Source organism: Hippocampus comes, unplaced genomic scaffold (assembly GCF_001891065.2).
Source record: "Hippocampus comes isolate QL1 unplaced genomic scaffold, H_comes_QL1_v1.1 scaffold228, whole genome shotgun sequence".
In the NCBI taxonomy this organism is placed as follows: Eukaryota; Metazoa; Chordata; class Actinopteri; order Syngnathiformes; family Syngnathidae; genus Hippocampus; species Hippocampus comes.
This window is the reverse complement of record NW_017805877.1, coordinates 628,890-643,180: the sequence shown is the minus strand read 5'-3', so window position 1 is coordinate 643,180 and position 14,291 is coordinate 628,890. Positions and strand designations below refer to the sequence as shown.

At 42.1% G+C, this 14,291-nt stretch overlaps 2 protein-coding genes across 4 annotated transcripts in view; one reads left to right on the top strand and one right to left on the bottom strand.

Moving 5' to 3' along the window:
- The window catches only part of pik3r2 (phosphoinositide-3-kinase, regulatory subunit 2 (beta)), a 55,698-nt gene that overhangs the window by 8,516 nt on the left and 32,891 nt on the right, over window positions 1-14,291 (top strand). The window contains exons 1-2 of one of the 3 annotated variants that reach the window (XM_019888875.1): window positions 2,634-2,772; window positions 4,128-4,975. In XM_019888875.1, the coding sequence (XP_019744434.1) occupies window positions 4,657-4,975 (319 nt within the window). In that variant the 5' untranslated portion in view covers window positions 2,634-2,772; window positions 4,128-4,656. Of the gene's footprint in view, window positions 1-2,633; window positions 2,773-4,127; window positions 4,976-14,291 lie in introns of those variants that run through there. The other 2 variants (XM_019888876.1, XM_019888874.1) reach the window with 2 other exon arrangements.
- LOC109527143 (uncharacterized) overlaps window positions 2,471-14,291 on the bottom strand; it is a 21,467-nt gene continuing 9,646 nt past the window's right edge. Inside the window, exon 3 of the mRNA XM_019888877.1 lies at window positions 2,471-2,481. Coding sequence (XP_019744436.1) covers window positions 2,477-2,481 — 5 coding nt within the window. The 3' untranslated portion in view covers window positions 2,471-2,476. The remainder of the gene's footprint in view (window positions 2,482-14,291) is intronic.

Sequence of the window (14,291 nt, the reverse complement as noted above, 5' to 3'; positions counted from 1 at the left end):
TACAGTGAAACTCCTCTAGAACGAAACCTGCATGGGCGAAAATACCCCCTTATGTGAAAAAATCTTCATGCATTAACACAATTCCCATTCTGCTGCCCCCATACGACGAAAACCCCCCTGTAGCGTTATACGAAATCATTTTCTCTGCTCCAGCCTCGCGAAGACATTCACTACAACAAAGTCTTATCCAACAGCGACCTCTACTGCTTCGTTCGAAAAAACGCAACAGCAACCACCACACTGGTTTACATCATGAACGATGTTTCCTGGACTCAATATACTCATAGCTGCTCTGCCATTGGCTTACCGAGCATCATCCTGGCCTCCGATTGGCCAAGAGGGACCTCACTGTCTATGTGTGTAGATACTGAAGATCTGTAGCATCCGATTAGCTGCTCAGAGTAAATTGCTTATGGCTCGACGGACATTCAAATAAACGAACGTTTCCTTGAATGCTTTACTTGTTGTGATGCTAAAAGCACCCACAGGACGCTTCGTAGTCCTCGATGGCCATAGTTAGCTCTCGAAGGCTAAAAACCTTACGCTAACGAGCGCTAAGAGAGAGAGGCGCTCCAGTTAGCGTAAGGTTTTTAGCCTTCGAGAGCTAAATATGGCCATCGAGGACTACGAAGCGTCCCGTGGCTGGTTTAAAAGTTCATTGCATGCCAGGAAGTATTTGTTATTGTTAGATTCAGACGAGGATGGACGTTGCCATTCTGATGCTGGAAGAGAGGGTAAAAGTAATCAAAATGAAAGACAGAGCAAGCAAAATCAAAGACAATATCCAAGAAATTGATGTAAGTGAAAGTGAATGCTGATCGTAAATTTCGTAATTTCTTTCTACACTGATAATATGAAGTGTCAAATAAGTGTGTGCTCATACTTATGCACTATCGGAATAAAAATAGAGTACACATATGTTTGTGTGTGGGTGTACACATACATTTGTGTGTGTGGATGTGTGTGTGCTTACATCTGAGATCAAATTTGCAACAGTGAAAAACCCCCTGTTATGAAAAAATTCTTGCTGCAAACATGATTTCGTTGTAGAGGAGTTTCACTGTATATATATATATATATATATATATATATATGTGTATATATATATATATATATATATATATATGTATGTATGTATGTATGTATGTATACAGACAACTGAGTTTTTAGAAACACTGTATAGAACGTTTCATGGACATTGTGGGTTTTTGTCATGGAGAACATTTGGTCAGCTGTGCAGTGGTGAGGCGCGGTAATGTCAACGGTCCATTAGCCAGACAAACCTGCATGAAAAAAAAATCAGTGAAACAGCCAAGCTATGAAAGAGGAACGCGTTATTGCGAGGGATTACTGTACGCCCCCAAAAAATCAAACTTGCTTTTACTCTGCTTTTCACAAGCTGAACTCAAATGTCTTAGATATTTTCTACTATACATTAAAGGTCTGCTGTATGTCTCATATGCGTGTATACTGTATTTTTCATTGCAGATCTATTCCACAAATGGTAAATGCTTTTTCAAAGGTACAGTACTCTTCATCCCTAGTTCTAAACTGAAGATGGTATAAATATATACTGTATATATATAATATGAATTTATTTACTTGACTCAAAAATATAACATTAAAGGAATAAATGGGCATAAAAGTAATTCAAATTCAATCATATTTTTATCAAGTGAAACATAAACGACATTTTTAAATGACATTGTATTTGCTCTTCGGTTAAATGTCTCAGGTATTTTCATTTTCTGTGTAACGGTACCGAAATGCCAGTTTGTTGGCAATACGTTTGAATATATAGAAGCTGGAATGTTGGCCAGAATTTCTTTCAGTGACCACAAAATGCTTATTCAGCCTGTTGAACTCTTCTCTGCTTTCGTCAAATGTGTGACTAAAATATTAACTTTAAGTCCAATGCATGGTGAAGAGGTGTAGTTGTTTGGGTCAAACGTATGATGGCTGCCTAGAAACATTTTCTAATATTAGAACGTTTCCTTGATTTGCCCGGCTTCTCTGGTGACTGAGTAGCACATGGTGCGCGCGGCAGCCAATCACATTGCGGGAAGAGCTTTCCCCCTCTCTAGCAACAGTGAGTTACTTGCTGCCTATTCATTAATTATTTTCCTGTGGTCTCCTTCAGCCATTTGGAGTCCGCTGACAGCAAAGTGCTCCGTTTTTTTTTTCCTGCCTGCTTTCCTTCTCTGACTCAATAGAAAGTTGTCATTTAAAAAAAAAAGAAAGAAAGAAATAGAATAGTAGAGATGGATCTTTTGATGCCGAGTTCGCCAGCTGCTACCTTGCACAGTGGACTGCTTCTTCAACACTCTCGGAGCAGGACTCCTCTTTCACCTTGCACGACTCGCACCACTTGGTGCACGCCGAAACTAAGTAGTGGAAAAAGGATTGGCGCACGAGGGCGCTCGCGAAATCAACGTTTGCCTTTGACTTTTCTTCAACTTTTTTCCCGCCGGAGCCTTCAGACTGTAAACAAACCAGATGGCAACTGTATCAACCATTGGACTTTTTTGCTGAGTGAGGATGGGGAGGGTGTTGGGGGGGGGTCAGTCAGAGGCAGGACTGTGGGTTTGGGGGGAGAAGGAAGGAGGGTATGGCTAGGGGGTGGGGGGTTATGATGGTGTGAGGATTGCGGGCTGTGGTTGGGTATGCCAGTGCCACGTGTCGAGCCTGGCACCTCTTGCTTGTCGGCTGGGAAGGATGTTGAACGGAGAGTCTGGCTGAGCCTGTCCGGCTTCTCTCTCAACCAAACGTGGGGTGAGTGTTGCATGCGGCTGCGTCTTCTCGACGCCATGACTCTTGGATCGCTCTCTTTTATTTTTCGTTTCCCAAATAGATAATAAAATAAATAAATAAATAAAAAAAGATATTGTTCGTCTACACGCTTTATAAGGAATTTGTGTTGTCTTTCCAAATGTCGCGACGGGACCACAGTTTCCTGTGGTTCGAAAGCATGCCCCTTAGTATTCAAAGCTAACCAGTACGATTCCATGTTGTTTTTTTGCTCTCAACTACTTTTATTTTTGTGTCTGCAATGCATCACTCACAACAGAATGCAGTCATCCAGCATTATTTTTGGTTGCACAATGTTGGGTCTTACAAAGCTGGCATACGGTTATTTGGTTTTGGGGTTTTTTATTTTTATTTATTTATCTATTTATTTATTTATTTTTAGCATCACCCTAAACTGCTTGTAACTCTTGCCACAGAACATAAAAACTTGCATCCACCTTTCGAGCTGTCCTGGCTTGTGTCTACCACCATCACTGATAGCATAATCATCGTACTTGGCTGGTCGACAGACCGCTGATGTTGTACTTAATCGGCAAATCCTAATCTCTTCCTCTCTTCCTCCATCGCCATCTCCAACGTCCGCATGTTTTTGAGCACATTTTCAAATACAGTACAAATATTTTTGGGGCTGAAATTTGGCCTTTTCACATGGTGATGACGTCAATATTTGGTAATGCTGTGAATTTTATTTTGCCGGTTTTATATTTTTTGGCGTTGTAATATCTCCTTTTGCTGCATGCACTGTACTGAGTGAACGTAGTGTGCTTTTATTGATATAGTTTGTTGTTATATGGTGTTTTACGTGAGCGGCTTTGGCATCATCTGACTCTGCGAATCTGTTATCTTTTGAAAGAATGAAGCCAAAATATTTTGGAAGTGGTCGGGCATTGTCGTTTTCCTTCCTACTCTGCTTCAACAAAAACTTTATTTCTAGGAATCATTTGCATGGGAATGCAGATTGCACAGTCACAGTTACTGTTCCATTGCAAACGGTGACACATCAGTTAAAGCCACGAGTGTGTGAATGTAGAGTGAAAGGAATGGAGGCTCCTGTCCAGCAACCAAGTCTGCTTTCGGTTGTGACGCAGCAGCATCATGCGATCTGTGTCCTTTCCGAAGACTGCACAAATGCATGGCGCTGCCGCCGTTCGCCATTTTCATGTGCGTTTGAGCTTCGTTGCGCCCAAATACTGTAGGTACTGCTATATTTATGCCAGACTGTATTTGTTGACTCCTACGTTTTTGCACTTAATGTATATACATATACTGTATGTAACTATTTTTTTTTCTCTCTTTCGGGGGGTTTTAATCTACGGCAGGTCGGTCACAATCCCTGTCCAGAACATGTGGGAGCTTTAGAGAACCGAAGAGGATTAACGAGCATCCCACTCCGACGCTGGTACTCCAATTTAGACCACTTCACTTGGACTGCAAGGAGCCGCTGCCACACGGCCCTCCACTGGCAAAGTTTGAACCCGGCTGCCGCCAGCAGGTGTCGGACGCTTTAAGGAGCATGTTGCCTACGCTCTCCCTCTGCTCCATCGTGTGGCTCAACCGGGGTATCAAGCTGAGGAAAGTGCACCACTTCAACAACACTGGTCAGGTCTGAAACAAGCCTGCGGGGGTCGAATGCTACCTTGCGGACTTACGAAAATGCTTCTAAGCTACGGGTGACTCAGTGGGTCCCCTCCACCCCCACCAAGGCCCCGCTGCGACAGCCCGCTTTTTTTCGCTGCTTTCTGGGGGCAGGATTTGTGTCGAGCTGGACCCACTTATTGCAAGGGGACTTGGCCTGCACCATATAATCCTCCACTCGGTGGCCATTTTGAATCGTGCTTCCCTCGCAAAATGGCAACGGAAGGTTTCCAGTACCGTGCCCTCTATGTGTTCACCAAGGACCAGGAAGAAGACTTGGACCTGCAGCCAGGGGACCTCCTGATCGTGAGCAAGGCCTCGCTGCTCTCCGTCGAGAACTACCATGAGGGCTGCGCGGAGAAACCCGAGTGCCTCGGCTGGCTTCTCGGTTACAACGAGCGCTCTAAGCAGAGAGGCGACTTTCCCGGGACGTATGTCGAATATGTGGGGCCTGTCAAGATGGCGCTCCCATCCAGTCAACCCAGGTCCCAGCGACCTCTGCCTGCTGCTCCCGCACCAGAGTCATGTCAAGGTAAGGCCACGAACATTATTTATTGAAAATAAAGCGCATGTTCCAATATATCATGCCGGAATATTAGTTGAAGGGACAGACATCAGAAATATTTTCGTTTTTCAGTCAGGAATAGTTTATGTTCACTGCAATTGAATTTTAAGGAAAACTTTTTCAAATATATCCATACATTGCAACACCTTTTTCCATGGGATGGCCCGATGCCACTTTTTTTCTAACACAGCATGATACACTAAATCGGGGGTCGGCAACACGCGGCTCTTAAGCCGCATGCAGCTCTTTAGTGCCATCTAGTAGCTAGCTGGAGCTTTATAAAAAATGTTTGAAAATGGAAAAAGATGTGGGAGGGAAATTTTTTTTTTTGTTTTAAATATGGTTTCTGTAGGAGTAAAAACATGACACAAACATTCTTAACATTTCTCAATGCTGTAAAAATGTGTAGAATAAGTATTACATTTCAACGTTTCTGTCAACGAAGATTGTGTCATAGCCTGCGACACGCATTTCTATTAGCAGAGCGGGATGCAAGGCAGGTGGCTGTTGCAAAAAATAAATTAATAAATAAATACATTTAAAAACAGCATTTCACGTACAATTCACCGAGGGTACTGGCAAAGAGAATCTGGAGGGCCGTGAAAAGCATTTTTAAAATGGTACATGTGAGCTACGATAGTCAACGCTGCAAAAGTGCATACCATGCCTCCGCGTCAAATCTCGACGAAGGTCGGGAGGCATGCGTCTGTAAGTGTGTTGTGTATGCACGGGTCGATCGCGGTAGGTTGGTTAAACGAAAAGTAGATCTTCGGTCAAAAAAGGTTGGGCACCCCTGCTCTACAGAATGCACTGCACGGGAAAAAAACATTTAATCATGAAGGCTCATCGTGTAATTGTAGCAGACTTAGTCATTTTGATAGTAGGCTAATATACAGTAGCTCATACAGATATAGATACATGTTGCAGCTCCGAAAAAAGGAGAGCTGTGGTGTTGGCTTTTTAAAACGTACACTTAATTTATTCTTTTAACAGTCTCGACAAACACAGACACGTCTGCGTCCGACTCTCCACCTTCTCTCCTCTTGTTCGACTCGAGAGTCGTTCAAAGACAGCCCCCGAAAAACGGAAATTAATGATCACTTCAATGACACTAAGAAAACCGAATATAATGCACCAAAACAGAAAATCAAGCGAGGAAATAACAAAATAAATTATATGGGGGCATTTGTGAACAAACAACAAAGGAATGAATAACATAAACAATTCTGAGACAGTCCAGTCTCCTACATACAGCGTGTGTTTCCTTCATTGTGAGTTTTATAGAAGGCTTTTATTTTTTTCCTAGTTTTCTTTCATGTTTATACCTCATACATTCATGCATGACAGAAAGCATTGCAATAAAACACTAATTCAATTCAAGAGTTAAATTCGCATTGAAAACAAAAAAGTGCGGTTGGGAGAGGGGATTTTTTTAACGACATTGTGTGCAACAAATATTTATGAACCTGCTAAAATGAATGAATGCCATTTGATCAACAGTTGATCAAATGTTTACATGTGATAGAGTCTTAAATATTTCAAACAGTATTTTTCTAATAAGGACATTATTTTATTATTTTTATTTTGTTTTGATGAGTTTGTACTGTAGGTACATTGCCTAAAACTTGTTAATTACCGTATTTTCACGACCATTCGGCGCACCGTATTGTTGGGCGCAGTCTCAGTAACGGGTGCTATTTCTGTATTTGAAACATACACAAAACGTACTGTATTATTGGGCGCAGCCAGGCATGGTAAAACATACCCCAGCTTAAACATACGGCATGCATGCACGCACGCTAAAAACACGTTAGCTTGAAGCATTCGGGAGCATGCATTCACGCTAAAACATACCAGGTATGTTAGCTTAAAGCATACGGTAGCAGCTAAGACATACGGCCACACGCTAAAAACACGTTTTTAAAAAGGCAACGGAAGCAAAACTGAGTTCGGTTGTACTTTATTTATCCATTTTACAATGTACTCACGCGACTGGTACCTGCTAGGGGTGTGCCTTTAGCGTCCTCTTACGCGCCTACCCTTCACTCATTGGCGACTGGTACCTGCTAGGGGCGTGTCTTTAGCGTCCTCTTACACGACAACACCCTATTTTACTAGTGTAAAATACACACACACACACACACACACACACACACACACACACACACACACACTGAGAATCAACGAATTGCTCTCAAAATCATAAAAAAAGCACCAAGGAATGTGCAAAGCAGAATCTGGAGAAAATGTCAACATTTTCCTTTGGGACCAAATTTATGTTGTGTTGATAGTGTTTAAAGTGCCTTAAGTGAGTTAGCATGCACTTGCTGTAATTTTCACAAGTGTCTGTATTGCTCGATCAAACCTGATTAGCATTTCATTGTAATACAAGCTCATGGATATTTCCTCTGGGACTATAAAGAATTAATTTAATTCCAGAGAAGCTTTAAACCTTGCAAAGACCCTTCGGATTTCAGCTGATGAAATCAAGTGTGGAGCCCGCATTGACGAAAAATTTCACAATGACAAGAATGGTTAAAATCAGAAATACTCTGAATTATAATATAAAGGTTGTCTTCGTACGAACAGCTCAATATCGAGGTTTGGCAGAATTAAAGAGAATTGTCGTTGCATTAACCCATACTCCGAAACCATATTCTTTATCATCAATCATCAATTGGTTCAAGATGACGCACGGTGCCAACGAGTGTCTGATCACCAATCGTTATTGGACCTGCCATTTTGGAGGTTCCAGTGCATTTGAGTATGGTTGGGAGAAAACTTTGGCGCCGTTCCTGGCTGACATCTCTGCAGTGCTCTTCCGTGTCCATGTGATCCCCTGTGGCATTCCACGTTGTGACAAAAGGCGCGAGCTAAAAGGCCTCTGGCCCGCCTCTCGGCTGGCAAATGGGCGGTGGTCTTATCTGCGATGTCACTTCCTCACTTAGAACTTTGAATAACAACATTGAGAAGACTCTGGAAATTTTGGTCTCCAGTCAAGATACATTTTTGGCGGTGTAAGCTTAGCTAGCTAGCTACAGTAAGTCGACACTAGGAGAAGATAAAATGTGAAACGGTAAATTCGTTAATAGGGAACTGCAAATAGGCGGAGGTTCTCTGTATTGAATATATTATCACACATGTAGTGTAAATAAACTTAGAAAATAAAAACCACACATAATTCTGTTGTTAAGTTGAAAAATATGTATTATTATCTATGTCTTAGTGTCAGCTGCAGAGCATTATGAGCAAGCGTCTTGTCATGGTGCGGCAGCCACAAGTTGTGCTGCCGCAACTCTGGCCTCTTCTTAGTGGGGATGTGCTGCTCGATCGACTGGCCCGCCGTACTGAAGGGGAAAACTCACCCTTTGTAGTTTGGGTTTGAAACGTAGCCCATCTTTAGTCACCCTAGTCATGAAACCTTTCTGATTCAATATTTTCTGGGTTTTGACTTCAATACAAGATGGAATTTTAAAGACAGCAAACTAATTTGATTTTTAACCACATCTCTTCTGCATCGATATTGTTGCAAGCCAAACTCATCCACTTAATCAACCACGTCAGCTGATGAAGCAAAGTTGACTTTCTGATCTAAATGAACACAAGATGCCCCCCAAGCATGGACTACACCTATAACCAGAGTGATTGGAGACTTGGTTGTCTGTATATTTGTTTGTTTTCTGTCACTCTTTCCCTAGCTTCAATGTAATTGCCTGCTGAGGTGAACCATGGCCTGGCGTGTTTGCAAACTCCTCCCTTGTCCTCGTTCAGCCTCCCTCCCTCCTCCTTTCTGCGGCCTCACTCTCCGATTCGCATACACGTCTGATACTGTCTCTGGGTGCCCATAAACCATCTAAGCGGGACCAGTTCTCAGAAAGGAGGGGCCTCCACTACCCCACGCTACTTGGAAAAACACTTTCAAAGAATCCATGGAGGAGGTGGGAGAGCATCTGGGACAGACTGTAAAGAATGGGAAAAGATGTGGACAGCCTGAAAAGGGAGGGGGAAGAGGGCAATGGTGAAAGCCGAGGCCTCACCATCCATCTGCAAGCATAGCAACCAGCTGCATTTGGTTCCTGGACTTAAGCAATTGCAGCACGTTTCAGGTTGCAGTCTCACAGTGCACTTTTAATGTCCTACCAGAAAAAGTGATTTAAGCATGGGGTTGTTGTGTAATTGCATCAGCATTTATATTTCTATTTGAATCTATTGTCATTTGAAAATATCATTACCAAAAGAGAGCCTATGGTCAAAGAAGGACATTTGAACTTTGGGAAGTCTTTGGTTTCAAGGATGCTGACGTAACTAAACCGAGGATGATGACGTATTACAGATGGTACTAATGGCAAGACTACGCAGTAAACATTAGGGATGCATTAATAGCACTTTTTTTCAGACAAACAATGAGCATGAGAGTATTTTTTTCGGAGCACTCGTAGATACCAAGTACCGCTATTTGATAATGCCATTTCATCTTAGAATTGTGGCGTAAAGGTATTTTATTTGAATTATATCAATTGTTCAGCAACACAAACTTTCCATGAACGTGGGTGGCATAAGTTTTACTCAAATCACACTTTATAGAGGAGCAGCTTGTCATTATTGACGTTTTAATTTCCAGTCGCGTATTTTTCTTGCCACACATTTCACTTAAATGTAGCTTGTAAGACGGTATTTCACTTATGCGGTTTCTCAGTCTGAACGCTTGGGCTATTTTGTAAAAAGAGTACATGGAAAAAGGTGAAGAAGAATGTCAAGTCTGGTGGAAATACACGTAGGGATACCTCTATGTGTTTATTACTAGAAAATAAGTATAAAGAAATACAAGACTGCTTTTTGTGAAAACCATAAGTTCTAAAATAACACTGTGGCAGGTGATCCTTAAACACACTGTCACTTCCTTCCTCACGTGCCATGTTGAAGTCCGCCGCATGTTCAGGACAGGAGCGTGGCTGGCTTGGCCTCCATCACTGCCCGAGTGGAGTTCATCATCAGTTTTGTAGGGCATAATTTGCACTTGGCTCACAGAGTGTTGTCATCTATGTTTACCTTTAAGTATCTACGCACAGCTGACGATATCCCCCTTTCTTTTTTTGTTTGACCCTGTAGTTATTTTTCTTGTACTGTATCGGTTTTATTTTACGTATGCTCTATCTGCAAAGTAGAGCCCAGAGGCCTGTGAAACCAGATCTCGAGTTGTGTGTCAATCACCTGCATTTGTTGTCGAGGCCAACACGAACACGTGCGGCATGGTCGTGTGTTGTGACAGAGGAATGGTGGACGGTCTTGCCTGGTCATCAAGCATTGCGTGTCTGTTTAATCGGGGTGCAGCAAAGACATGCGACCGCGAAACTTGACCGTTACACACCGTTGTGAGCCAGGCACCAACTGGTCTTGTCGCCACTGAACATAACAAACACGTTTGGAGTGACCAGCATGGCTGAAAATTGGCCACTGATCTCTTTTTGAGGACTCTAGCTGATAAGAAATAGAAACAAAAATGAAAACCTAGATCTTGTTCTATACATTTTGCTCTATGCGTTCTGTTTTTTTTTTTTTCTTTGTTAGTATTCACTCTTAGAGTACTCACACTTACCGAGTGGTGCTACCTCTTGTACTTTGGGTATTTAAATTTCATTTCACACAATGTCCCGAAATTGTGGATCAAGAGCTTTCTTGCTGACGCAGATGATGGTTCATCGTTATGTTAAACTGCCCCAAACTACTTCCAAGGAGTGGGTTACTCGATGTCCATTATGTATTTATTTGTTTGTTTATTTATTTTACCTAAGTTTCGTTGGCTAGTACCAGCAGTCTCCACAGATACTCAATATTGGACCTTAAAATAAGGCTGGTATCGGACCGATACGATACTATGTATCCCCACTCGCCCATCACGAATAAAAATAATGCTTCACTTTGTCGAAACTGTCCATTCGAGACAGTCGTGTGACAGTATAAGCTGCTATTTCATGTGTATTGTTTTTTTTTTTTTAATTAATTGAAAGCGCTGTTTTGTCATTTTTTTATAGGTGTAAATAGGTGTAGCCATTAACATTGTTGCAAATCATGTACTATTTTACATGTACGATTTTCATCACAAGGCAGGAAATAAAATTAGTTTTGCATGTTAAATCTAACTGTTTCTTCCTCAATCGGAGAATTTGATAAATCCTTCACTCACCCCTTCCATTTGCCTTCTTCATTGCACGCAGTTTGACAAGTTATAATAAGCTCTGCATTTTGCTGCATGTGTACGGTGTTTTAAATTTGAGATTTGGGATCTTTCTTTCCACTGCAAGTCTTCCCTGAGAATGAGTGTAGAGCTTTTACGCAAGACAAATGGCAGCATTGATCGCTTGTCCTAAATTCAACCTTTGTTTGCATGACGTGGATCTTCAGCAGTTGTGTAAATTATAGCACTCAGATGCCAGGAGTAAAGCCAAAGCTTGACGTCATAATCTTCAAGTTCTTTTCACAACCTTAATGTTATAGCCAGACTGCATGAAGAGTCAAATCTGTCACATATTCCAATCTCAGTCTCGCCAAACATGCAAGTAGATGAAATGGTTGCTGTCGTCACTTGTGTCCACAACATACCAACTGGTAACAGTTTATGTCATGAAAGTGCTAAGGAGATGCTATGTTACGCGTTAAAAGCAAGAGAAAATGTTACTATTTTTTTGACAAAAAAGGTTTACTGTCCAAAATTATTCATTCATAACCTGTGAGGACCAATCAGAGTGCCTTCGTTATCCTTACGAATTGTAAAAAAGTTAAGACAAAGGGAATGAATCATTTTCTAAATGTAAAGACATTTGTTCATGAACGTCTTGAACAAGATTTCCTGAAGTGTTACAAAAGTTTCTTGTGTCATTTACCCTCAAAAGATAATTCAAATAAAATAAAATACAAATCCCGTAATTTCCAGACTATAAGGCACGACTTTTGTCACACGCTTTCAACTCTGCGGCTTATTTAATGAAGCGGCTGTAACAAAGGTTTTTTCTAATGGCCGCCAGGGAGCGCTCGAGCATTAGGTAAGAATGAAAGAAGTTGATATGGAGATGTCGAGGAAGATGCTATCGTCAGTCACACTGAAAACAACCGTCCATGAGAGGGCGCATTTAGCCTGTATTTTAGGCTGCACTGCATCCACCAAGGATTACGATGCCAAAAAAAAAAAAAAACCTCCCGAAAGACATTGTTGTAAAAGTTGACACAAAAGCATAGATGGTAGAAAGCCTAATGAAGGAATGGTTGACCGAGCATTGCAGCAAGCTAGGATTTTTTCATAGAATAAAAAGCATGACTCCACGGCGAACAGTGACTTTTATGTTTTTATTTTTAACCAGTCCTGTTAGTGCTGTTTTACTGCTGTGGTGCTACCGCGTTACAGGCACTCTTTGGAAAGAAAAGTTAAGGTATGTGATTAAAACTTTTCACGCTTTCTGTGTACCGTCTTTCTTTGTAAATATCTCATTTTACAATGTCGGCACCTGTGGCTTATAGACAGGTGCGGCTTACGTGTGTACAAAATGTTTTTTCCTTTAAAAATGTAGTGGGTGTGGCTTATAATCAGGTGCGGTCTATAGTCCAGAAATTACGGGATGTATGTATGTGTGTGTATATATAATCTATATATAATATATATAATCTATAGTTCGGAAATTACAGTAAGCAGTTCAGTTAAACTCAATTTGGCCAAGGTAACAATCAACATAAAGAGGATTTTTCAGAATGGGTAAGCTATTCCTCTTTTGGGTCCAAATGCAGTATTGTTCCAAAATGTAGCCGTTGCTTGTCCATTTAATTAATTTTTTTGCTGTGTGCTGTGAGCCAAAACTTGAATTGCAAGCAAGCTCCAAATAAACCAACACACGAGACTGAAATTTTTGAGCATTTGCACCGTTTTAAGTTTAACAAGATCCGAAACGATAAATCGATTATCAAAAATAGTGAGCAACTTATTGGATCGTCGATTAGTTGTGGATTAATCGTTGTACCTCGAATACATATGAAATGTAGCGTATGATATCATGAGTAAACGAAGCATCTGAGAGGACCACCTCAACTTGACTTGGGCCACCCCCCCCAAAAAGGCTTAATGCCACATCCTGTGTTCAGGAATGGTCTCTCGCAAGAGGCACGCATCCAATCAGATTACTTTGCTGACATCCCTCTGCTGCTCACACAACGAATTTTTTTTTTTTACTGGCATTCCAGCCCTCGATTCATTTTGTTCCTTTAGGCAGTACAGCTCAGCAGGCACATGTTGGGACCAAAACTCGTCCCGGGAATATTCAGTGATGGTGGTCATCACGTGCCAAAAAATAATCAGCAATGCGCACGGTGGGGTAGACTTTCTGCTGTCACGCACTGAAAAGGTGTCATAGACGGTGTGCGTCCGTCACACGCTGAAACGTAATCATGGACAGGAGGAGGGGGAGGGGGAGGCTGGTCGATAATTGTAGTAAATTATCTTGTGTAATGCCGTTTGGAGTGAACCGTCATGTCAGGACTGCACAAGTACACCCAAGTGAATGCTACTGGGTTGTGAGAAGAGTGGGAAGGAGCCTGCCCGTCCAGATGGCCAACAGAGATAAAGAAGAGGTGGAGGTCTGTCTCTGTGTGCGCTGAAGACGCTGCCAGGCAAACTTTTCATGTTTAACTGGCAGGCATAGAAACTGAGAGAGAAGGAAATGGAGGGGGAAAAAGAGAAGTTGGGTTCAAAAAAAAAAATTCAGAGAACAAAAGGCAGTAAAATAAAGAGAGGAACAAAAGGAGTCTTGGAGAGAAGCGGGAAAAGGAATGTTGGCACAAAAGACAGAAAGTGAGATCAAGAACCAGAGCGAGAGAGCAAGAATGGAATGTGCTGATGCAGTGTTTCTTGTCCGAACTCCCCAAATTACTAATCAGCTACGATTTAACAGGAACAGAAGCCCGTTGGCAAGTCCTGGTCAGGCCCGGTCCTCCCTGCCCCCGGTGTCACCCCCCCCCATCGACCCAGCAAAAGGCTCTGCTCCGGGACCGAATAGGAGGGCCTGTCTGCGATGTCCTGGCCGAGCCGTATCTGGCAACCTGCCACTGGGCTTTTGCTTGTTCAGGAGTTTTGATTAAATCCTTTATTGTGCTCCACTCACGCAAAGAGCCAAGGCGAAGCAGCGAGCGGCACAGAATGGAGTACAGGGGAGGAGAGAAAGCTCGACAGGAGAAAAGAAAAGGGAGTGGACGAAGGGAAACTTCCTCCCACTCTCTCCTGTAATCTTTCACTTTAGACTCA